The sequence below is a fragment of the Momordica charantia genome (assembly GCF_013281855.1).
Source record: "Momordica charantia cultivar OHB3-1 chromosome 10 unlocalized genomic scaffold, Mcharantia_2.0 BLBB01000010.1, whole genome shotgun sequence".
Lineage (NCBI taxonomy): Eukaryota > Viridiplantae > Streptophyta > Magnoliopsida > Cucurbitales > Cucurbitaceae > Momordica > Momordica charantia.
Genome location: NW_028275158.1, coordinates 5,578,392 through 5,602,010, shown reverse-complemented (window position 1 = coordinate 5,602,010; position 23,619 = coordinate 5,578,392). Strand labels below are relative to the sequence as shown.

The 23,619-nt window shown below is 34.9% G+C and overlaps 3 protein-coding genes across 5 annotated transcripts; all 3 read left to right on the top strand.

The window, feature by feature from the left end:
* Nucleotides 1-2,019: 2,019 nt before the first annotated feature.
* On the top strand, nt 2,020-5,113 carry LOC111008519 (B-box zinc finger protein 18). 2 transcript variants are annotated; one of them, XM_022281258.2, is made up of 5 exons: nt 2,020-2,729; nt 3,628-3,724; nt 3,829-3,944; nt 4,027-4,272; nt 4,691-5,113. In XM_022281258.2, the coding sequence occupies exons 1-5, from the start codon at nt 2,637-2,639 to the stop codon at nt 4,697-4,699; spliced, it is 561 nt and encodes a 186-aa protein (XP_022136950.1). In that variant the 5' UTR covers nt 2,020-2,636; the 3' UTR covers nt 4,700-5,113. The 2 variants fall into 2 exon arrangements, with proteins under 2 accessions (XP_022136950.1, XP_022136951.1); XM_022281259.2 differs by lacking the exon at nt 2,020-2,729 and adding an exon at nt 2,738-3,146.
* A 3,995-nt stretch (nt 5,114-9,108) lies between these two features.
* LOC111008473 (putative serine protease EDA2) lies at nt 9,109-15,477 on the top strand. Of its 2 annotated transcripts, XM_022281202.2 has the most exons (13): nt 9,109-9,509; nt 9,989-10,114; nt 11,025-11,180; nt 11,588-11,767; nt 11,917-12,033; nt 12,116-12,169; nt 12,251-12,322; nt 13,260-13,465; nt 13,579-13,673; nt 13,973-14,047; nt 14,324-14,407; nt 15,117-15,221; nt 15,327-15,477. In XM_022281202.2, exons 1-13 carry the CDS (start codon nt 9,324-9,326, stop codon nt 15,332-15,334), a joined length of 1,464 nt encoding a protein of 487 aa, XP_022136894.1. In that variant the 5' UTR covers nt 9,109-9,323; the 3' UTR covers nt 15,335-15,477. The 2 variants fall into 2 exon arrangements, with proteins under 2 accessions (XP_022136894.1, XP_022136893.1); XM_022281201.2 differs by having other exon boundaries at nt 9,110-9,509; nt 15,117-15,477.
* A 1,295-nt stretch (nt 15,478-16,772) lies between these two features.
* Nucleotides 16,773-23,178, top strand: LOC111008474 (putative serine protease EDA2). The gene is made up of 12 exons (XM_022281203.2): nt 16,773-17,162; nt 17,401-17,526; nt 18,293-18,448; nt 18,833-19,012; nt 19,119-19,235; nt 19,321-19,374; nt 19,456-19,527; nt 20,377-20,582; nt 20,696-20,790; nt 20,875-20,949; nt 21,254-21,337; nt 22,689-23,178. Exons 1-12 carry the CDS (start codon nt 16,962-16,964, stop codon nt 22,808-22,810), a joined length of 1,488 nt encoding a protein of 495 aa, XP_022136895.1. The 5' UTR covers nt 16,773-16,961; the 3' UTR covers nt 22,811-23,178.
* Nucleotides 23,179-23,619: the final 441 nt, after the last annotated feature.

Here is a 23,619-nt window from a genome sequence, read left to right as displayed (position 1 = left end):
ATGACGTGATCATCCACAACTTAGTCTCATAAGCACATTTAATATATTTACTACTTTAAAAGTTTTATTTAGTTCAACAGTACGTGAGTGAAATTCGAACTGACCAAACATATATGTCTTAACCAGTTAACTATATTTAGATTGGCTTTTAAAAAGATAGCCAAATGAAAAATTGAGAATTTGTAGATACCATATAGAAAATCACAACTTTCTATCAGAAAAGTTTATAGATAGTAACTTTGAATGTTGGTCTTGCTCGTTGTAACTCTAAGAGAGATCCAATCGTTAGTTTTACATACATTCCCTATTTTTCTCCACCCTTAAATTAATTGACCTTGACCCGACCTTAAACTCCATTCTCCACCCTTAAATTAATTGACCTTGACCCGACCTTAAACTCCATTCGTACCACGATCCTATGAAATCACAAACAAATTATTATATCAAACAACTGAAAATTTTCAAAAATACTTGAAGAACAGAAAAAGCAAAAGGAAAAAAAACAAATGTTGTGATGGTGCAATTAAAGTATGTTGAAAAATTATCAAATAAGAATTAGGGCGAATCATGGATGGGTCGAGGTCAATTTTTGGCCAACCCCATCGATGAAAACCAACACTGTCTTGAAAATCGGAATTTTTTTTTTGTTTCAGTGTGTGTCAACCGATCAACTCGGTTGGTTTGTCGGTTAAAACGACAATGATTTATATTTATTTACTTTTCAAATACGTTTTTTTTAATTAATTCGATTCCTTTCATGTTTTTTATTCAAATTTTATCGTATATACCATATATTATATAGTGTTTTTCAATTTTCATTATTACTTTCATTTAAATTTTATTCTATACAGTATTTTTCATTATTATAGAAAAGTAATACACGTCCTAACAAAATTCAAAATAAATATTTGACTAATACTATACTAATATATATTAGTTCTTTTTTTTTTTTAGAAAATAGTACTTTCATTTATGAAACAAGAGCCATGGAGGCAACAAGAGAGCGTCTTTCCCATTCTGAGATACGAAGAAGTCAGAGAGGAAAATTATAGGTTAAAGAGGATGAAGATGAACTATAGAGACCCTGTTTTGCTAAAATGTCAGTTGATTGATTTCCTTCCCCGTGTACATGCATGAACCTGCAATCTTCTAATTGGAGAATCAAAGCACGAATGTCATGTATCCACACCTACTCAGATTTGAGGGTTTCTAAATCACCACGAAGGAGAGAGATAGTCGTGAGGGAGTTGAATTCCACAATTAATTTAGAGTAGCCAAGAGACATTGCGAAATGGAGACCCTCTCGAATTGTTAGAAGTTCAGCAAGAAAAGGCGAGTGAGGAAAAGGGATAAACCGATAGCCCGCCCCCGATAAAATGCCAGAATCGTTGCGAATACATATTAGTTCTTATCCAAATGTAAAATATGGAGTAGTCTTGATCCAAATAAAACAAGTCCAAACTATTTAATATAATTATAAAATAGTAAAATGTAGCATTTTAAAAAATTATAATATAATCAATCGATCGATGTCGATGTCGATGGGTTTATGATTGTCGATCGACCAACTAATCAATACTGATTTTTCAGAATCGACAATCAAACTGCATATCCCAAAAATTAACCAACCAACTTATTTTCGGTTGGTTTTGATCAATCGGTTCGATTTCTTAAGTTCATATGCTCCCCTCTCATAAGAATGAGAGACAAAGCAAAGAGATTATATATAAGACTTAAAGAGAGAATAGGAAGTAGGACGTAGCACGGCTCTTGGATTGAACCGTGGGAGTGGGATTGATCTGAACCACAAACGAGAATGTTGGGGATGAAGCGGGCGCCACGTGCAGAGGAAAGAAAATGGCGACATCCATCGCCAAAGGCCGGCCTCAACCAACCATCCATCTTCCTTCAGAGACTCTCGCAATAAACAATACAAAACGAAGAAAAGTTTGGGACCCGCGTCAGATATGTAACTGGTGGGTGAGAATAATCCGAGAAAGGCCATTCATTTCGTTTTCCACTCCCCCACTCTTCCCATCTTACAGAACTTGTGGTCATCCACTCCGCTTTCCCTCTTCAGTGCTAAGTTGACAAACACCAAACCCCTCCTCAAAAGAAAAAAAATCAAAATCAAATCCATTTACTACCCTTTTTCTCCTTTTCATTGGCTGCCATGTTCTGTTCTTCAGATTTATTATTGTTTCTGATTCACCAATTGCCTTCTCGAATCTCCTTTTACACCCCCAGGCCCCGCTAATCCTACCCCATACATCAAAATTCCCAATTTCAATCCCCCTTCTCCCTTCTCTCTCTCTCCTCTTCCTATTCATTACCATCATCGTTTTCGTTGTCAAACGTCGAGCCCCCCCATCTGTAATGGAGCTATAAATTGGTCTTGGAAAGCTTAGGAACTTGTTGTCGTTGTTGCTATTTTTTAGTTGCGTTTTTGGGGGTTTTGGGTGTTTGATTTGTTGGGGGGTTTGGTTTATTTGGGGCAAATTTATTTGGTTGGGGTTTTTTCTTTTTTCGTGGGTGAGACGGGGATATTGTATGATATGAAGGCGTTGTTGTTGTGCGGTTGATTTTGCTGGGAGAGGAAATGAGAGTGGGTTTGGTTTATTTGGGAGCTTCAAATTATGAGAACACTTTGTGACGCTTGTGAAAGCGCTGCCGCTATCGTCTTTTGCGCTGCTGACGAGGCCGCCCTTTGCCGCGCCTGCGACGAGAAGGTATTTCTCTTCTCTTCTCTTTATTTCTTTCTTCTTCTTCTTCTTTTGTTTTCCCCTCTTCGTTCTTTTTGTTGCTCTTGATTTCTGCCCATCTTCCTTACCTGGGTTAATTTTGCGCTATCTTGATTGTGACTACTTCACTTCTATTCTGCTGGGGCTATGGCGATGAGAATCTGGTGGATGATAATTGAGTCGTGGATTATTGGCTCTTTAAAGTTTTGGGTTATCCTTGGAAATTTGCCTGCATTTGTTTGTTGTAATGCTGGTGGATCTTGTACTTGAGGAGGGGGTCTCTTACTTCAATTTGCTGCGAAATTTCACTTCACTTGCTGCTAAGAAACTTTGGAGGATGGCTTTTGTTGCTGTCAATTTGGAAAGAAATCTGCTCCCTATCTGCATTGCCATGGATCTTACTCGGTAATCTATGTTTAAAGGACAAAATTACTGATGTTGACTGTCACACCAAGTGGCTTTTCTTATTGAAGAAACATAATCAATATGAAGCATAACGCCAAACACTCATTGAGTTTACAGAAAACAAGTACCTTTTGGCAGTTCTGTTGAGTTTCCAACACGAGGATTGTCAGCTTGGATGATAAATTTTATTGATCTTTGGCACTTAGTTTCAGTGTTGGGACATCAGTCGTGTGGCTGTTGTCGAAGCATAGCCCGGGCGTATTACTGATTACCTTCTCAAAATTTAAGAATAGTAGATTGATATTTGGTGTGGCTGTATTATAGTTCTCTCTCAGTTTTATGCCATCTTTCTCATTCTCTCTTGCTTGCTGAGTTCTTGTGTGTTCAGAAAACTGACCTACTGTCCTAGTAAATTTCATAAATGTTTCAAACAAAAAGACTGGATTTCGAGTTCATCGTGTGTTCTAACTGTGTATGATAGGTTCATATGTGCAATAAACTTGCGAGTCGACATGTAAGAGTTGGCCTTGCAAATCCCAGTGACGCACCCCGTTGTGATATATGCGAGAATGCACCTGGTATGGATTCTTTCCTTTTGGTTTTGGTACTTGTTGGCTCTGTCATGTATTGTGATTTGGGATGGTATGAAAAATTTATTTTTCGCCTTGGAAATTGCATGTAGCTTTCTTTTACTGTGAGATCGATGGCAGTTCCCTTTGTTTACAATGTGATATGATCGTTCATGTTGGAGGGAAAAGGACACATAAAAGATACCTTTTGCTAAGGCAGAGGGTTGAGGTTGGTTGATAGACTGCATTATGACCTCGTGTATTTTATCGATACGTAAGAATCCGATTTTGAACTACTTGTTTTTTTTCAGTTTCCAGGGGACAAACCTATAAATCTGGAGGATCCGTGTCCACATGCTAATGTTTCCAATGAGATAAGTAATAGACATAGTCAGCCACCAACGCATAAAGTGACAGTGGAAGACAATAAGCAAAATCATCACCGGCTATCACCTGTTCAAGAGGCTAACGATGATGGTCATGCCGAGACTGATACGAAAATGATTGATCTGAATATGAAGCCTCAAAGGGTCCATGGGCAGGCTGCTAATAATCAGGTTCAAATGCATTTCTCTCATCTCTTCCTCCATAGTGTTCAACTATCAACTGTTTATATACATACGCTAACATCGTTTATTCGTTTGGAGATTCCAAAACATGTAATGGTTTCAATTCCTAAGCCCAATTGTCTTTAATATGGAGCTACAACTTGCAAATCAGATGAAACCAACTGAGTTACCATTGAAATGATAACTAATGCCAATTGAATGGCTAGCATGTTCTTATCCTTCTCTGTTATAAAGTATCACATGATCAACTACTGTTTTTACTAATGTTGCAAATATAGTTGCACTTAGTCAAACCTGTTATGCTTGCTGGTATCCATATTTGAAGTAATATCTTAGCAGATACACGACGCTATTTCTCGAGACATATATCCGTATAGTATTTGAGTAACTCAGTTTTCTTTTTCAGGATCTATGATCAAGAACTACGAAGCACAAATCTCAATAACCCATTGACACAATCACATCCAAACTTCCTCTCGCTTCCAATTCGAAGCAGAACTTGTCGCGGTTGCTCCTGGTGGGAAGCGTACATTGCTTGTTTCGGTCTCGGGCGCGAACACGCATGGTGTCGAGCTTGTTTAATATCGTAGAGAAGTGGTTGGATCGGTTTGAAAGCAAAAGATAAGATAAGAAGCAACACATTTGCAGGTGCTGTAATATTACAACTTTAGAGACAGAGACCCAACAGTAATTGCTGGGAGGGGCGGGTGGTGTAAAATTAAGGATGTACCCCTTCTTCTGTATTTGGTTGGAAAAAGCGGCTGCTTCGATTTTACTTCGGTAGTTCAGGTGAGAACTAAAATGGATAGAAGAAGCTTGCCTTTATTCATTGCTGTTCTGTCTTGTTTCATTGCCCCATGGTTTGTTTTGCAACTGTCTTCAAAATATTTTTTCCGTTCAAAAAAAAAAAAAAATCATGAAAGGATATTTAGACGAGTGATTAATTAAAATTTAAGCTAAATATATGTTTTTGGTTCCTAAGGTTTTTTTTCCTCTTAATTTAGTTACTATTATTTAAATAATTTTAATTTAATCCATCGTATTCTAAGTCTTTAACGGCTTTCAAGTAGTCTATGCATGCTTATAGCGGATAACGATAAACTTACGTGATATGATACTTTAAATTTAAAAGAGAAAGAAAGGTTATCATGAAATTTCTATCCATTTCTTAGAAATTTGGAGGATAAATTAGAATTCCCCCTCCCCAATTCTAAATATTGGCTAATTCCGTAAGTATTATGCTATATAGATTTATGACATGTCAATTTTAACATTTACCAAAACGAGTGAGTACATTGAAAAATGCTAAAACATACCAAACTCAATTGAAATTCACCTATGACTCAAACATAATATTTAGTCTAAAATTTGTTTTGATTCTCCGACTGAAATTAAATTTCAGGTTTGTTTCAAAGGTCTTGTTACACTTTTATAAAATGTTATTGTGATTTTTTTTTTTTGGAAGTCATTTAATTGACATATATCTCCAATTCAAAAGATTGTGAGTTCGATCTCCCCCACATGTTAGTAAAAAAGAAATCAAGTGTTTATTTTTCCCCTTTCTCCTTTGTAAGTTCTCGCGATAAATCTAAATCTATATTTTAGAATGAATGAAAAATTTCTGCTACTGTGGTTATTAATTTATAAATAGTAGTGTTAATATATTCAGGCATATAACTTTTACATATCATTTGATTATAGTTCGTAAGGGATTAGAGTGGAAATTTTAATCTTTAATTTGCAATGGTAAGATAGTTTGAAAATATTCTTATGAAATTGTTTCTTAAACCTTAGCTTTTGATTAAGCTAATTTCATGGAGTATTTGTAAAATCTACTAAGTCAAGAATCTATTAAATACAAATTAAAATTTTAAATGCCAATTAGGCCGTTTTTAAGTGGGTGAAAAAATTGATATTGGTCGGTTAAAACCAAAGTTAAATTATTATGTGTCAATTTGAGCATGGTTCGGTAGTCAGGACATTTGTTCATTCTCTTGAAGTCGGAAGTTCAAATCTCTACCCTACATTTGTTGTACTAAAATAAATTAAATTATTATGTAACTTTACTTATAAGATTAAATCAATCAGTCACATCTTTATTTAACTTATCGAGTTTGATTCAAGTGCCTCCTTAATTTCCAGCTCAAAGTTAGGACTAAAATGATTTTTTTCTTAAAAAATTAAAATATAGGATTTATTGATTTGGTGTTAATTGTGATCCTTATCCAAAAATGGAAACAAGAAGAGTGAATTATGATCCGAAGTGTTAATATATTTATGTAATTCCAAATTTTAGTAATGTAATATATAAATTACAATATAATTTTTATATTATATAATTGTGTGATAGATGCTAATATGAGTTTAGCTCAACGATTAAAGCATGTTGTTCAGTTCTAAAAATCGAAAATCCAATCTCTCAGCCCAGTCTTTGAGGGATAGTTCGGATAGCTTAGGACCTTAAGGAATATACTTGAGGTCTTGGGTTCAAATCTACGGGTATGAGAACAGTGTGTATACCTGAGATATAGGGGCAAAAATCTCTCGTCCCACATTTGTTGTACTAAAAAAAATTGTGTGATACACCTCTAAAATTTGGACCTTGATCATATATAATGTGACTTTGAAGTCAATCAAAAGAACAAGTTCGTAGAATTGAATACTTAGAAATAAGTCTTGCTTGACTTGGAGGAAACATTTTGCTTGTTTGCTAAGTATTCAAAGAATTTTCTAATTTACTTTTTTATTAGATGAGTCATTCCCTATGATTTTAGACTATGAGAAATGCCTTGATCAAAATTTAAAAGTAAAAAGAAGGTGAAAACTATTTTATTTTAGTTTTCACATTTTGGCTAGGGCTTGAAATATCGTTTTCTAGAATATACTAGGAGAACGAAAGAAAGTTGGTAAATAAGCAGAGTTCTTTTTTAAATAAAAACAAAATAGCAATGTTTATCACCATCTTGTTTTTCTATTTTTCTTTTTTTTTGGCTTTTTTAAGTACAGTTTGTTTTTTTTTCCTTCAATTTTTGTTAGTTGCAATTTTTTCTCTTTATTATATTATTGTTATTCATCTTAATAATTTAGTTTGCTTAGAAAAGTTGTTGTGCTTCTAATTTTATAATTTTTTATTTTGTTGTGGGTTGGTCTAATGTTGTTGTTGTTTTTTTTTTTTTTTTGGAAATTTATACAACCTTATTTTTGACCTTTGTTATTATAACTCTTTCTGTGACAACTTTGAGAAATGCATAAACAACAATTGTGAGACTTGTTAAATTAAGTTGCAGCAATTTTGCCGACTAAAAAAAAATTATAATGACATTTTTATTCAGACGCTTTTGTAAATTTTAGAGGATGACACATGTTGAAATTGAAATTTTAAAAGTATATGATGGTAAATATCTTGATAGTATATAATATATTAATAAAAGTTAACTTTTCCTTTTTTTTTTAACAAAAAAAAATTAACTTTTCCTTTTGATATACAATAGTTTGGGTGTCATTTTCTTAAAATGTATTAGAGAAAAAAGTTTGTTGAAAAAAAGGTGTTAGTGAAATAGAAATCGATCAAAAGAAATAGGCCTCTACAGACCAAAGAAGCCCAACCAAGCAACGACGAAAGGAAGATCGAGCCAACCAGGACTAGGTTCCGACCCCTGCTCGGCGTCGAGCAGGGCTCGGCCCATTTACCTGGCCCATCTTCCCTCCTCTCTCGTTGGTTGAGGTACCCCGATTCATGAGTCCCTGTGATCCAACAACAACTAATTAGAAACCTTTTATTTTATGCCAATAAACCTTTTATTTTATTTTATTTTTCTTTCCAATAGGGGTGTTAATAATAAATTTTATCTAATTATTAAGTTACTCGTCAATTTAAATAAAATGACAAAATTATATTTTTTGTCTGATCACAAATTTAATCATTCACAAGCATAATCGAAGACTACAAAACTTCAAAAATTGGATCTTCTCTTCATCAAACAAAAAGCAACTTCATCATATTGCACAATCTGAAAAACTTCATCAAGTTTAATAATCGAAAAACTTCAACAAGTTGTAAGTTAGAGAACTTTATCAAGATGCAAGTCGAAGACTTCACTAGGCTATGAATTTCATTAAACTACAAATCGAATAACTTCATCAAGCTACAAGTCTGGCGAGCATCAAAGAAGATTTTTGTTTCAAACAAGATAAAAAATTTTAAAAATTTTCTTAAATTTCAAATCGCAACCTTTTAACTTATTTTCTTTAACTACCGTTCTTTATGCCAAATGGAGGTTGAACTTCTTTTCAATATTTCGTCCTTAAATTCATTTTTTAACTGCACAGATGCATGAAAAATATTATTCTTGTTTGGAGAGAAAAAAACTCATAAAACTATAATATATATATAAATAACCCAAACTTATAGAAATCATTACAATGCAGGTAGGGATAACACCCGTTATGAAGCTCGAACAAATGCTAAAGAATAAAATCTTCAAATGTTAGATCCATGTTGAAATGGATTTATAATATAAATGAACTATTACGTAAATAAATGTCGAATATTTATAAATGAATTAAATTTATTCAACTTATCAATTTAAGCGAGTGGTAGTTTATTCGCGAGAGTTGTTGAATGATGAACTCGTGCTAGAATACTTCTTCCATTGAATCGAAGGTTTAGGAAAAAAATTCCCAAAGACAAGTTGGAGCCTTGGGAAAGAGGATTTTCAGTGAGTCCACCCATTGAAATTATTAAAAATTTTCGATTAATGCAAAATTAACAGAGTTATAATAATCGCCAACTGAGCATATTTTACTTAAAAAGAAATTATACAAATTTGAGTACTAGAGCATGAGATTCAACAGGTGGTTTTTTCAGGAAAAAACTGAAAAAAAGGATAAAAGTTGTGCCGTCTGCGTTCACAATTCACGTGAATAATTTTGAAAGACTAGAGAGTGCAGGAATTTCTATGTATGTTTGAAAGTTAAGAGCACAAATTGTTGATTCAGTTAGAACTTCGAATCTGTATCGATACAATCGCGAAATTAGAATGAGGAAGATCGTGACAGTTGCTCGATTGTGGTTGGCGGTGACGGCGGTGGCGGTGTCTTCGCCGGCCTTCACCAACGGTCATGTGACACCTCGCTCCGTACTTCACCAGTTGTCTTCAAGCAGCAAGGTCTTAAACCGGACGGAGCTTTGGTTTGATCAGACCCTCGATCACTTCTCTCCTTATGTAAAATCGCTCTCTCTTTCAGATTCCGTTTCAATTGGCTTTATCACATTCAATGACTGCTGAATTTGACTCGGGATAATTGTTCTGTGCATCGTGCCTACTTAGTTTGGCTCCTAGTTCTCCATTCAATCGGGTTTGTTTGAAATGTCTTCAGACCAATTGAATTTGAGGAAGAGTGGCCTAGGCTAAAGTTTTAACCTATAAGGATCGTATTTTTCAATTTTTGTATTTGTTAGTCGGTATGAAGATGATCTAGGGTAATTTATTGCAACGAAAACGAGAATTTTTTATTTGCTTCTTTTTGACCCCCCTACTAAATAATGTCATATATCAATTCATCTGTATTGAATTATACAGTCACTATACAACAGTAGCAATTTGTCATTAAATTCTTTTAGAATTTCTTGTACTTGTGAATTTAATGCTCACTAGTTCAATTTAATCCAATTATGCATACTCCTGGGTGCTAATATATGCAGAACCGCGCCAAGTTTCAGCAGCGCTATTATGAGTTCCTTGACTACTTCCGGGTATCAGATGGACCGATATTTTTAAAAATATGCGGTGAAGGCCCATGCTCTGGGATAAGCAATGATTATCTTGGTGTACGTTCAACAATATCTCCATTCATATCTGAAGAGATGTGTTTATGATTTTGTTTGTGTTGGAATGATAATATGAGGGTCGATCTGCAGACATGTTATTTATGGGTGGTTTACATTAATTAATGAAGTATTATAGTTCAGTTGGAAAGTATTCCTGGAGCTCGATTATTTATGACTCACGGTGGAATTTATCTAGAATTTGCTTCGCACTTTGGTGATTTTATTCTTCCTTCTGTATTTAAAAGTTCAGATACTCTTCAGTTCTAACGCCCGTTTATTCACAATTCGAGGAATGCAAAATGCACTTTTAACCACTTCCTGATCAAATATATATATATTTTTTTGTAAGAAACAATTTCATTAACGAGTGAAATTACAAAAAGGGGTGTGTAACCCCAAAATTATGAAGTGGTGAACGTTTGTTAAAATGTATATGAGAAAGGAGGGTGTCATGGATCTAGATCTCAGGGTGCTTATATGCATGTTTTGGTCACAATTATGATAGTGGTGGATGTTTGTACTTATGTCTAAGAAAGAAGGGTGTTGGTCATATAGATTTTAGAAGTGCTTGTATGCATGTATTGTTCAAAATTATGAACTTCGGTGAATATTTGTAAAATTGTACCTGAGAAAGGACGAGGGTGTTGTTAATATAGATTTTAGGAAAGCCTGCATGCATTTTTTGTTCACAATTGTGAAATAGTGGATTCTTGTAAAAATGTATCAGAGAAAGGAGGGTGTTCTTCATCTAGATTTTAGGAGTGCTTATAGATAGATAGATAGATATATAGAGAAGAGCAAGATAGAGAAAGTGAGAGAAGAATAAGAGAGAAATCTATCATCTTTTCAAGTTTCTTTTGTTACTCAAAGAGGTCATATCTATTTTTTCTTGCTCATTTATGTTATGCAGGTTTTGGCAAAGAAGTTCGGAGCAGCCATTGTTTCTCTTGAGCATCGTTACTATGGGAAGAGTTCCCCTTTCAAGTCATTAACGACAAATAACTTGAGATATCTTTCATCCAAGCAAGCTTTGTTTGATTTGGCTGTTTTCCGTCAGTATTACCAGGTAACTATTAGGCCAATTTATAACTATATCAGCAGTGAGAAGGTGAAGCTACTTCTCCTTCTCATTGGAAGAGTTGAAATATAGTTCATATTCAAATTCTGTTATTGAAAAATCAGATTGAATTACTTCTTTGTTTGCATGTGTTAAATGACCCGCAATCTAAAGTGAAATCATATCTTCTTTTGAAAAAAGAAAGGGAATTATAGAAAAGAAAAACATTGGATTTTCACACTTCACTACTGAAGGTATCATTTATTTCTTAACAATTAATGACTTCACTAGCATAGTGTTTTGGGTCCACAGTATGTTCAGTACATTACCATTCTGTTTTTGAGAATAGTCACTGCTTTACTTTTTTCTTGAATTGCATGTAAATTAATGCATGTCTGTTGGTTATCTACTTGCAGGATTCCTTAAATCTGAAGCTGAACAAAAAGGGTGAAAACCCGTGGTTCTTTTTTGGTGTCTCATATCCTGGAGCTCTTAGTGCATGGTTTCGACTTAAGTTCCCTCATTTAACATGTGGAAGTCTTGCAAGTTCTGCTGTTGTTCTTGCTGTCTATAACTTTACTGAATTTGACCAACAGGTGATTCAAATATGATGTTATTGGTTATATGCTTTCTGCTCTTTGATTCGACCACCTTCAGGTTATGTGCAAGAATAACATTCTAGTCTCTCGAACTTTTTTTAAATGTGTTCCTTTGAACATTATCCTGTGTTGTCTTGTATATGAAGATTGGCGAGTCTGCTGGTCCGGAGTGCAAGGCTGCTTTACAAGAAACCAATCGACTTATTGAACAAAAGTTTGCAAAGAACAGATACGAAGTGAAGGCATTGTTTGGTGCGGCAGAGGTTGACTTTACATTTAATCATCTATAACAGTTATATTGGCAGTCTTCATATTTGATTGCTGATATCTAGCCTGTGTTTGCAGCTGGAAATAGATGGAGATTTCTTTTATTTACTAGCGGATGCGGCTGTCATAGCGGTAATTTTCAGTTTTGGATGCCTTAATGTAAGATTTTTAAATTTTCAGTATTGGTTATCTTTATTTGTAAAAAATGTGCAGTTTCAATATGGAAATCCAGATACATTGTGCTCTCCTCTTGTTGAAGCAAAGAATGCGGGAAATGACTTAGTGGTATTGATGTCTTTCTTCTCAGTTCTAACTTTATTTGCTTATTGCGTGTTTTGTTTCCCAATGAAAATGGAGGACATATATTACACTTTAAAAATTAGGATGTGCAGCAGGAATTGGATAAAAACTAAAATTTTAGAGGTAATGAAGTGCAGCAATTAGATGTCCAATATCAATAAGCCTTGAAAAGAAGCCACGAAATGAACCTTGTGCCACTCTAAAATTAGCTTTTCACTTTTCCCTCAGAAATTTTGCCATTCATTTCCTTGATGAAGTGCAATTAAACATCCCATCCTTCAAAGTCAAGAATTAAGGAACATAATGAACTCTTTATAAAGTTTAACGCACAACACGTAGCCAGAAAGTGGACCTTGTGCCACTCCAAAAATGTATCTTCCACTCTTTCATCAGAAACTTATTATTTTCCTCTCCTTCCGTATACAACCATTGAATAACCATGATGGTGCAATATAAAATAGTTCTGTTCCTTCATTTCTTTTACAACATGCAAAATCTTCCAGTGACGGTTTACGATAGTTTCTCAAATTTAGTCCTTGATATACCTGTTTCTTTCCCCAAACATCCTTATCAAACTCTGTTCCTATCACACAATATAAATTTCCCTTCTATCCCTCCTAGCATTGGTGCCAAATGTGGGCGGTCTATATTTATTGAAAAGGAAACTTGTTGCTTGATGATTTTAACCAAAAAGTTGGGCAAAAGATATCAAACAAGTTATCCTTCAACAAATCAGAAAATCAACCCAATGATCCCCCATATCCCTGCTATAGAGCATTGTCCTCTCAGAGGACCTGTTTCGAGGATAATCTACGGATTTCTTCTTTGTTAACATGCATGTTCGCACATACATACAGGTTATATTATCATTTTTTTTTCTAAGATATCTTACACTTTGAGTGCCACATATTTTCTCCTGCAGGATGCCTATGCCAAATATGTTAAAGATTATTACCTTGGAAGTTTCGGTACTAATGTTCAGACTTACAATCAGAAACACTTAAAAAACACCACACTGGGTGAAGATAGTGCTGACCGGTTGTGGTGGTTTCAAGTTTGTACTGAAGTTGCATATTTCCAGGTTGCACAGGCAAATGATAGCATTCGATCCTCCAAAGTCGATGCAAAGTATTCTTCCGGTCTCCTCTTCATGGATTCCATGCTTTTCATCAGTGATTTTCTATCACATTTCCACTGTTCTCTTTTTTGTTGCGATGTATAAATAGCTAACGTAATGACAGATATCATCTGGATCTCTGCAAGAATGTTTTTGGAGAGGGCATCTATCCTGATGTAGCCACCACAAATATTTATTATGGAGGCACAAAAATTGCTGGTGCGTACCTGGACTTCTTCTCTGGCCACCTCTACTTCAGTTTATTATACAATGGATTCTATGCTCTTATGTTTGAGAAGTCAGTCACCTTAGCCTCATCCCTGTAATTCATTATTTTTCTTAGTGTAATTCAAATCAAAGCACTCTATGGCCAGTTCAACATAATATGCAAAGCTTTTTACGTGTGGATAAGCTGAACCTTTCAGTAGCCAACTGCTCGTTTTGCCGTAAATAAGGGCAATGACACTGTTTCCGGTCTTATTTTTCATGTCTCATGAAAACAAAATTTGCTTTTGCAGGTTCAAAAATAGTTTTTATAAATAGCTCGCAGGACCCTTGGCGCCATGCATCAAAGCAAATATCATCTCCAGACAGTGAGTTTTTGAATTCTTTTGACCGCAATACTCGGTGATCTTAGGCTAGGTTAATTACTCTTGATTGCTTTGTGTGTTTTCCTGGTAGAGTTGGCATCTAAAGATTTTCATCGATTTTGTTAAATAATACAAAAAAGATTTTACGTAATGAACATGCCGTTATAATTTAAACTAGTGCTGATATTGGATTTATTCGGGACATTCATTCATCATGTTATTTACAATTCCTCTTTCTTTTTTCCGTTCTTACTTTTTTTTTTCTTTCTCAAAACTCAGTGCCATCGTACCTCATAACATGTCACAATTGTGGCCATGGAACTGATTTGCGAGGATGTCCTCAATCTCAACTAAATATCGAAGGTATGTAAAGATCTACCGTTATATCCTACTCTTCCTTCCGCACATATGAAATTGAATTTGATCAAGCATTGGGTTTTCTGGGAGTCAATCTCCATAGACATCCAACCTCTTTGGGGTAGGAGGAAGAAGAGGCCATTAGTCCAATGCCACACCGACGATCCTAAATCAATCAAATGTTTTCTTATATGAAAATTTGACTTTCAAACTTATGGTGCAAATGTGAACCCTATAATTCACTTTAAAAAGGCATTCCCACCCGGTTGGATCAAGTTTTGCACCTATCTTTATCTTTTTGAGGCAGTTTGGACATGGTCATTGCTTGCTCTATTCCCCACATTTAATTCTAACCATTATTTTTAGAATGCTTAAATTCAGACTCATTTTTTTAGAATGCTTACTGAACCCGTGACAGATACTATCAATACTCCCTTGTGGGCTCACTATTATCAATTGAAGTAAAAATGACATTGTAGCGATTTGAATCCAGAATCAATCTCCTATTTCGATATTATGTTAAAACTCTACTAAAAAACTCAAGCGGATAAATTTTTAAATGATATATTTAATCTTTTATATATATTATTAATGCCTAACGGTAGGGTCATATAAGAGGGAACTGAACCAAATCTATAAAAAAATATACTTGTTCATTTCCATTTTTTTGCTACATTGCATCATCTGAATCTGATCTCTCTGTTTCCCTCTTCAGGTGATGCTCAGAACTGTTCCTCCCCTGATGCAGTTCAGAAAGTTAGGCAGCAGTTAGTGGAAAAGATGGACCTTTGGCTGTCAGAGTGCAGCCAACCCACAACTGGTAGGCAATATGTTTGAAGCTCAACGGCCAAGCCCTCATGCTTGACTATGGCTGCTAAATTACATTTTTTCTAATCATAATCTGTATGTATTATCCTTAAAACAGATGGTTAATTGCTCCATTGAGGACATATCATCCTACATTGCTCACTCTTGATGCAACCGAGTATCACAGACTGTGTGCATTTGTGTAATTTTCTTAGCATATTTAAATAGTACGTAGAATTTTATACAATCATATTTCCCTTTTCTGTGCACTAGTTATTTGATATTTGTAATGTGTGATCTGATAATTTTGTTAACCAATTATGAACCATTAGAAATCTAATCTTATACTTTGCTTTTCATAGAATCATTTTATGTTTATTCTATACATTTTATAAATTAAAATTCATGTTGTGATATGATAGAGTTAATAAGAGAATGTACGAAGCAATTGCCGATCACATTTGTAACTGATATCCCATTTTGGTCTCGAACTTTAATGTGTATTTTAGTAAGGTTCACCGTTGTGATGCATGTGAGAATTCACTTCGTATAGAGGTCTTTTCTTTGTTTTTGGTATTTGTAAGCTCTATCATATAGTGTGATTCGGGATGATAGGGTTATTTTGTGTTAAACAATAGGTTTAGAAGCCTAACTTTTACTTAATATTCTCTTTTTCTGTGTGTTATCCTTTGATTAAAATGCTGTCATGCAGCTCTCATTTGTAACATGCATTGTGCTACGATATCATGAACTGACATTAATCAAAGAGAAGTGACATATGGTGTGTGTAATATGTGTTTTTTTAGTACAACAAGGGGGGTGGTGGTGGGGGATCGAACTAACAACCTCGACATCTTTTTTAATATATTGGTAAGTTTACCAACTAAATATTTAGTTTAATCTAAAATATTATTAATTAGTATTTTACAATCCCGGATTGGGGTAGAATTTATTGCTATCTGAGACAGGATTGTGCAATCTCGGGTCAGGATTCTTGTAATTTCGTTCTTTTTTTTTAAATTTTTTGTATGAACGTTGATGAGGTTTCTGCTAAGGTAGAAAATTGCTCCACCTCTCGAGCGACTTTCAGTAAGACTTATCTCTCTCTCTCGAAGTATCGGTTTATTCTCTTGTACATGTTTTGGTCTCATTCTGCTAGGCTAATTTCGAGTTTTCGCTGAATTTACTCATCAATCAATTCGACCTTCTGCTTTTGGTTTGGTTATTGGAGATTTTTGGTGTATTCTGTTAGTTATTGGAGAATTTTTAATAGATTTTGTCTTGTATTGTTAATCTCAATTCGTAATTGATTCTTAAATTAAAATGTTAGATTTTTTTTTTTTCATATTTGAGAATGAGTTACAAATAAAATTTTTTTTTAGGAAACGGTCAAAATTTAAAAACCCCAAATTTTCAAAATTAAAATGAGGAGAGTTACAAATAAGAATTTTGAGAAAATGAGTCAAAAGTTTGAATGCAATTAAAAAGGGATCCAAAATCCCAACTTTCAACTGAACTCGTGAATTTAACAAATGTAATTTAACCAATACTTTCTCTTACGATACGCCGACCATGTCTCTCAGCCAGTTAAGTCACATGTATTCGGTGAAAGTTGGACACAAATGGATACAAGAAGAGGGAAGGACAAAATCAGCATGCACATCGATAATTTCGTGGAGGAGAGCAAGAATATATATACATATCTATGTGCTTGTTTGGATGAGAAACTCACAATTTGTTATTTCAGTTGGAAATGGTGTCGATACCATCAAGAATGGGGAAGGCCGTGGCGGTTGCTCGGCTGTGGTTGCTGGTGACGGCGGTGGCGGTTTCCTCGTCGCCCTTCGTAAACGCCCATTTGATGCTTCAGCGATTGTCTACAACTACAAGCAGCAAGTTCTTAACCCAGAAGGAGTTTTGGTTTCCCCAGACGCTCGATCACTTCTCTCCATATGTAAAATCGCCTTCTCTGTCAAGTCTTAGTTTCTATTTCGATTGGGCTTCGTCACATTACTACGGATAGTTGTTCTGTGTACTGTACTTAGCTTGATTCAAGTTTGTTTGAAATGAACTGGAGGAATTCACTATATACTTCAAATAAGTGGTGTTAGCTTAAGTTTTGACCTGTAAGGAACATATCTTTCAATTTCTGTATTTTTACAATTTAATCAATTTACTCATCTTGGGTGCAGAACCGCAATAAGTTTCAGCAGCGCTATTTTGAATTCCTTGACCACTTTCGGTTACCAGATGGACCGATATTTTTAAAAATCTGTGGTGAAGGCACATGCAATGGGATAGCCAACGATTACCTAACAGTAAGTTCCACAATATCTCCAATCATATCTGAAGTGACGTGTTTATAATTTCTGTTGGAATGATAATTCAGGGTTGATCTGCAGACGTGGTATTTGTGGGTGGTTTACATAATTAATAGAGAATTCTAGTTCAGTTGGAGTGTATTACACTGGCAGCCAAGGAGATGTAGATTTTGCAGTCAGATACTCGTATGACGCTAGGAGCTTGACTATTTATGACTCAGGGTGGAGTTTTCTAGAATTTTCTTCCCTTTTTGGTGATTTTGTTCTTTGTTTTCTCTTAAAATAATCCACTCCGGTGCCAGAGTCTGTTTATTGCAATTCGAAGAGTGTAAAATGCACTTTCAACCTCATCCTGTTCAAAATTATGAACTGGTGAATGTTTGTAGAAATGTGCCAGAGAAAGGAGGGTGTTTTTCGTGTATATTTTTGGAGTCCTTGTATGCGTGTCTTGTTCAAAATTATTAACTGTGCTTGTATAAATGTACCAGAGAAAGGAGAGTGTTTTTCGTGTAGATTTTAGGAGTCCTTGTACGCATGTCTTGTTCAAAATTATGAACTGTGCTTGTAGAAATGTCCTAGAGAAAAGGAGGAGGGTGTTGTTCGTATAGATTTTAGGAGTGCTTGTAGATAGATATAGAGTAAGATAGAGAGAAAGTGAGTGAGTGAGAGAAGATTAAGAGAGAAATCTATCATCTTTTCAAGTTTCTTATGTTACTCGAAGAAGTCATCTCTTTTCTTTTTCCTGCTTATTTATGTTATGCAGGTTTTGGCAAAGAAGTTCGGAGCAGCCATTGTTTCTCTTGAGCATCGCTACTATGGGAAGAGTTCCCCTTTCAAGTCATTGACAACAAATAACTTGAGATATCTTTCATCCAAGCAAGCTTTGTTTGATTTGGCTGCTTTCCGTCAGTATTACCAGGTAACTATTAATCCAATTTATCACTATATCATCAATTAGAAGGTAAAGCTCTTTTTCCTTCTCCTAATTACGTGATTTAAAAATCAGATTGAGTTACTTATTTGTTTGCATGTGTCAAACGACTCGTAATCTAAAGTGAAACTATATCTTCTTTTGAAATTAAAGGGAATAATAGAAAGGAAAGAAAAACATGAAATTGGATTGCACACTTCACTACTGAAGGCATCATTTATTTCTTAACAACAAATGACTTCACTGGCCTAGTGTTTTGCGTCCACATGCATTTTAAGCACATTACATTCTGTTATTGAGAATAGTAGTTGATTTATTTTTTGCTCAAATCGTATGTAAATTGATGCTTTTCTGTTGGTGATATACTTGCAGGATTCCTTAAATCTTAAGCTGAACAAAAAGGGTGAAAATATGTGGTTCTTTTTTGGCGTCTCATATCCTGGAGCTCTTAGTGCATGGTTTCGACTTAAGTTCCCTCACTTAACTTGTGGAAGTCTCGCAAGTTCTGCAGTCGTTCTTGCTGTCTATAACTTCACTGAATTTGACCAACAGGTGTCAAATTATGATGTTTTTGGTTACAATATTCTTGCCTTTTGATTCGATCACCATTATATTCTGTGCAAGAATAACATCCTGTGTTGTCAAATATATTATGCAGGTTGGCGAGTCTGCTGGTCCAAAGTGCAAGGCTGCTTTACAAGAAACTAATCGACTTGTTGAACAAAGGTTTGTAACAAACAAAAAAGAAGTGAAGGCATTGTTTGGTGCAGCAGAGGTTTACCTTCCATTTAATCATCTATAATAGTACACTGTATTTTCAGTCTCATATTTGGCTGCTGATATCTAGCCTGTGTTCGCAGATGGAAATAGATGGAGATTTCTTTTATTTCCTGGCAGATGCTGCTGTTATGGCGGTAATTTTCAATTTTTTAAGCCTTTTTGTAAGAAATTTCAATTCTCGTTGTTGGTTATCTTTATTTGATAAAACTGTGCAGTTTCAGTATGGAAATCCAGATAGATTGTGCTCTCCTCTTGTTGAAGCAAAGAATGCTGGAAATGATTTAGTGGTATGGCTTCCTTTATTCTTAGTTCTCACCTATATGCTTTATTTGTTTATAGTGTGTTTTGTTTCCTTATAATAATGGAGGAAATATATTACGTATTAGAAGTAAGAATGAGCAATAAATTGGACAAGAACTAAAATTTTAGAGGTAACAAAGTGCAATTAGATGTCAATCCTTAAAAATCAAGAAGGAATATTATGAAATTCTTTTATAATAAGCCTAAAAAAGAAGCCAGGAAATGAACCATTGTGTGTTATCTAGCATAAGCAAAACCATGGCCACGATCTTCCTGAGGTGTTTAAATGTACTCTCCATCCCAGGTAAAGTGTTGCATCTCAAACTGCTACTTGGAGACTCCTGCACATGCCTCCGTTTTCTTCTCTGCCATTGGGACTTACTGCTCTACTACCAAATAATTTGTTTTCAGGCTAACAGTACAATATTATTTTTTTAAAAAAAAGAAAAGAAACGAGTTTAAAGTACAAGAAAAGTGATGGCCTTTCGAAGGGGCCATCTCTCTCCCAATTTAGTTATTAACTTCTGCTTGCCTATCACTAACCTTGATATACTCGTTTCTATCCCCAGACATCCATCAAACTCTGTTCCCCTCCCCCAATAAATTCCCCTGTTTATCCCTCCTAGCATAGGTGAAATTTTTGGTTGGTCTATAGAAAATTGTTGCTTGAAGGCTTAACCTAAAGTTGAGCCAAACGTATCCATTAAGTTTTAAGGATAATCTACTCGTTTCTTCTCTGTTCAAAACATGCATGCTTGCACATAACATACAGGTTATATTTATAAACTTTTTCTCAGAAACCTTACACTTTGAATCACACATATTTCCTCTTGCAGGATGCCTATGCCAAATATGTTAAAGATTATTTCATCGGAAGTTTTGGTACTAATGTTAAGACTTACAATCAGAAACACTTAAAAAACACCACTCCAGGTGGAGATAGTGCTGACAGGTTGTGGTGGTTTCAAGTTTGCACCGAAGTTGCATATTTCCAGGTTTCACCAGCAAATGATAGCATTCGATCCTCCAAAGTTGATACAAAGTATCCTTCTAATCTCCTCTTCATGGATTCCATGCTTTTAGCAGTGAATTCCTATCACATTTCCGTGTACTGTTTTTTCTGCTGTGATTTATGAATAGCTCACATAATGACAGATATCATCTGGATCTCTGCAAGAATGTTTTTGGAGAGGGAATTTATCCTGATGTAGCTGCCACAAATATTTACTATGGAGGCACAAGAATTGCTGGTGCGTACTTGGGATTCTTTTCTTGGCGATGACACAGTTCAGTCTTATTTTACATGTCTTATGAAAAAATAATTTCTTTTGCAGGTTCAAAAATATTTTTTACAAATGGTTTGCAGGATCCTTGGCGCCATGCATCCAAGCAAGAATCATCTCCAGACAGTGAGTTTTGAATTATTTTGACCCTTAATACTCATTCCTTTAGGTTATGTGAACTTTCCAGCCCTGAAGTGATCTTAGGCCAGGTTAATTACTCTGAATTGCTTTGTGGGTGTGCCTGGTAGACCTTTTGCTGCATCTAAAGATTTTCATTGATTTTTTAAAATTATATCAAAAAAGATTTTACGTAAATGAATGCCATTGTAATTTGAAGTAGTGCTGATACTGAATTTGTTAGGCCTATCATTCACAATGTTATTTACAATTTCTTACCTTTTTTTAATATATAGTTTTAATCTTAACTCAGTGCCATCGTTCCTCATAACATGTCACAACTGTGGCCATGGAACTGATTTGCGAGGATGTCCTCAATCGCCACTAAATATTGAAGGTATGTAGTTCTAGCGGTCGACTCACTTCTTTCAAATTATTTCTCATTATTAAGAAAAGATCTACTGTTATGCTCCTCTTCCCTCTGTATACAAATCATCAAATCGAATTTCGAGCATTGAGATTTCTGGAAGTCAATCTCCATTCTCCATCTCACTATACCTCCAACCTTTATGGGAGTGGAGGAAGAGGGAGGCCATTAATCCAATGCCAGGTTGACGATCCTAAGTAAATCAAATGTTTGTTTATATGAATTTTGACTTCTAAATTTATGGTGCAAATGTGAAGCCCAAAATGCACTTTGAAAAAGCCTCTCTTTTTTCCTCTACTGTTGGATCAAGTTTTGCATGCATTTTTCTGCACTTGCATCTTATCTTTATCGTTCTGAAGTGGCCACGTATTTGGTATTTGGATCCTCAAAGACTACATTAGTTTTGAATCGTCCAACAGCCTGCTCTTTCAAGCAGTACTCTCTCTCTTGGGGTTTTTGTGGGAGAGAGAAAAGATATGGTAGCCAATAGGTACCCTTTACTTATTTAGAGATATCCCAATTCCCAAGTAGGAATTACAAACTATTAAGCTAATGACCAATTCAAGAGGATCATCAATTTCTCCCCACCATTTACGGACTCTACACCAGAAGATAATGCTTTATCTCCCTCTCCCTCTCCTCTTATGAAATATTATGTATTTCGGTTGCTTCTCTTAGGTATTTAAATTCCAAGAAACCCCTTTTATTAGATTCCTTGAGATTTGGTTTCTAAGCTACAACGTTCGACCGTTTGATGTCACTCCTTTATTAGTTGCTATTATTAATTTCTAATGGTCAGTATCCATTCCCTGCTTTTCTTTTCGGCCAACATTTTGTCATCTACACATTCGAGTACTTATACTCCCCTAAGGTTTAGACAACTCAAGTAAAATCTATCGGTCACTATACCTTTTTAAGGTTAAACGTTCGACCTCTCACCCAATATTTGTTGGGCTAAAAAAACACTCTTTGGTCGGAATAAACTTGGGAGTATGTGACTGAATGCGATATATTATTAACCCTCCTCTCCACATGTAGATTTAGATATTAATAGGTTCGAAATGACATTGTAGGAAGTTTAATTTAGGACTTTCTACTCCAACACCATGTGAAATTACAACTAAATCTAAAACATAAAAATTTAAGTGGGTACGTTAGAATGTATTTAATCTTTTATATACATTATTAACAATAGATGAACACTAATCATCTAAACAAAACAAACCGAACCGAACCTACATACAATACAGTCTATTTATTCCTCCCTGCCATTTGTTGCCATATTATATCCTCTTTATCTGATCTTTCTCTCCCCCTTCAGGTGATGCTCATAACTGTACCTCCCCTGATGCAGTTCAGAAAGTTAGGCAGCAGTTAGTGGAAAAGATAGACCTTTGGTTATCAGAGTGTAGCCAACCCAAAACTGGTAGGCAATATGTATGAAGCTCAACAACGAAGCCCTCAAGCTCAACTCTGACTGCTAATCACACTTTGTCTTAATCATAATCTGTATGTATTAAGGGTCAGGCGAGGCCCGGACAACAACGAAGCTCTCAAGTTCGGGTTTCAACTCCATGAAATTAGTCGAGGTACACGTAAGTTGGTCTGGACACTCACAGATATCAAAAAAAAAAAAAAAAAAAAAAAAAATCTGTATGTATTATCTGTAAAACAGACGTTAAATTGCTCCATTGAGGACGTGTCACCTACTCTCCTCTCACCTTCTGCAGCCAAGGATAACAAATTGTGTGGGTGGGTTTGTGTAATTATCTTAGCATATTTAAATAATGGATGGACTTTTAATTGATCCATTTTCTTGCCAGTAATCATTTGACATGTGTAATATCTGACTTGGTACTTGTAACTAATTGTAAACAATTAGATAGTTAATTCTATATTATCCCTTTATAGAATCGTTCTATATACTTATAAATTAAAATTCATATTGTCGTCTATGAGAGAATTCAAGAAAATTTTGAACTTTTTCAATGTTAACAATATTTCTAATTGTACTATATTAATTTTTTTAATCAAGATTATTGATGGTTAGTCCCAAATTTTGATATAAAAATCATTCGTTAATTATTTTATTAATTATAAAGTGAAACACATACATAAACATGTCTTTTATTGAAGAAATTAATATTAGGAACTTTGTTTAGGAAATTAATATTAAAGTCTCGTCATTATCACTCTAGAAGTGCAAAAATTAAATCAATCAAAATGTATAGGGGACAAAAAATTAATACTCT

Coding starts and splice junctions, on each gene's coding strand:
- LOC111008474 (XM_022281203.2), top strand. CDS start 16,962: ATGGTGTCGATACCATCAAGAATGGGGAAGGCCGTGGCGGTTGCTCGG. Junction 18,449..18,832: donor CTTTCCGTCAGTATTACCAG/GTAACTATTAAT, acceptor ATATACTTGCAG/GATTCCTTAAATCTTAAGCT. Junction 21,338..22,688: donor ATCGCCACTAAATATTGAAG/GTATGTAGTTCT, acceptor CTCCCCCTTCAG/GTGATGCTCATAACTGTACC.
- LOC111008519 (XM_022281258.2), top strand. CDS start 2,637: ATGAGAACACTTTGTGACGCTTGTGAAAGCGCTGCCGCTATCGTCTTT. Junction 2,730..3,627: donor GCCGCGCCTGCGACGAGAAG/GTATTTCTCTTC, acceptor TGTGTATGATAG/GTTCATATGTGCAATAAACT. Junction 3,945..4,026: donor TGCTAAGGCAGAGGGTTGAG/GTTGGTTGATAG, acceptor GTTTTTTTTCAG/TTTCCAGGGGACAAACCTAT.
- LOC111008473 (XM_022281201.2), top strand. CDS start 9,324: ATGAGGAAGATCGTGACAGTTGCTCGATTGTGGTTGGCGGTGACGGCG. Junction 9,510..9,988: donor TCGATCACTTCTCTCCTTAT/GTAAAATCGCTC, acceptor TAATATATGCAG/AACCGCGCCAAGTTTCAGCA. Junction 12,323..13,259: donor ATGCGGGAAATGACTTAGTG/GTATTGATGTCT, acceptor TTTCTCCTGCAG/GATGCCTATGCCAAATATGT.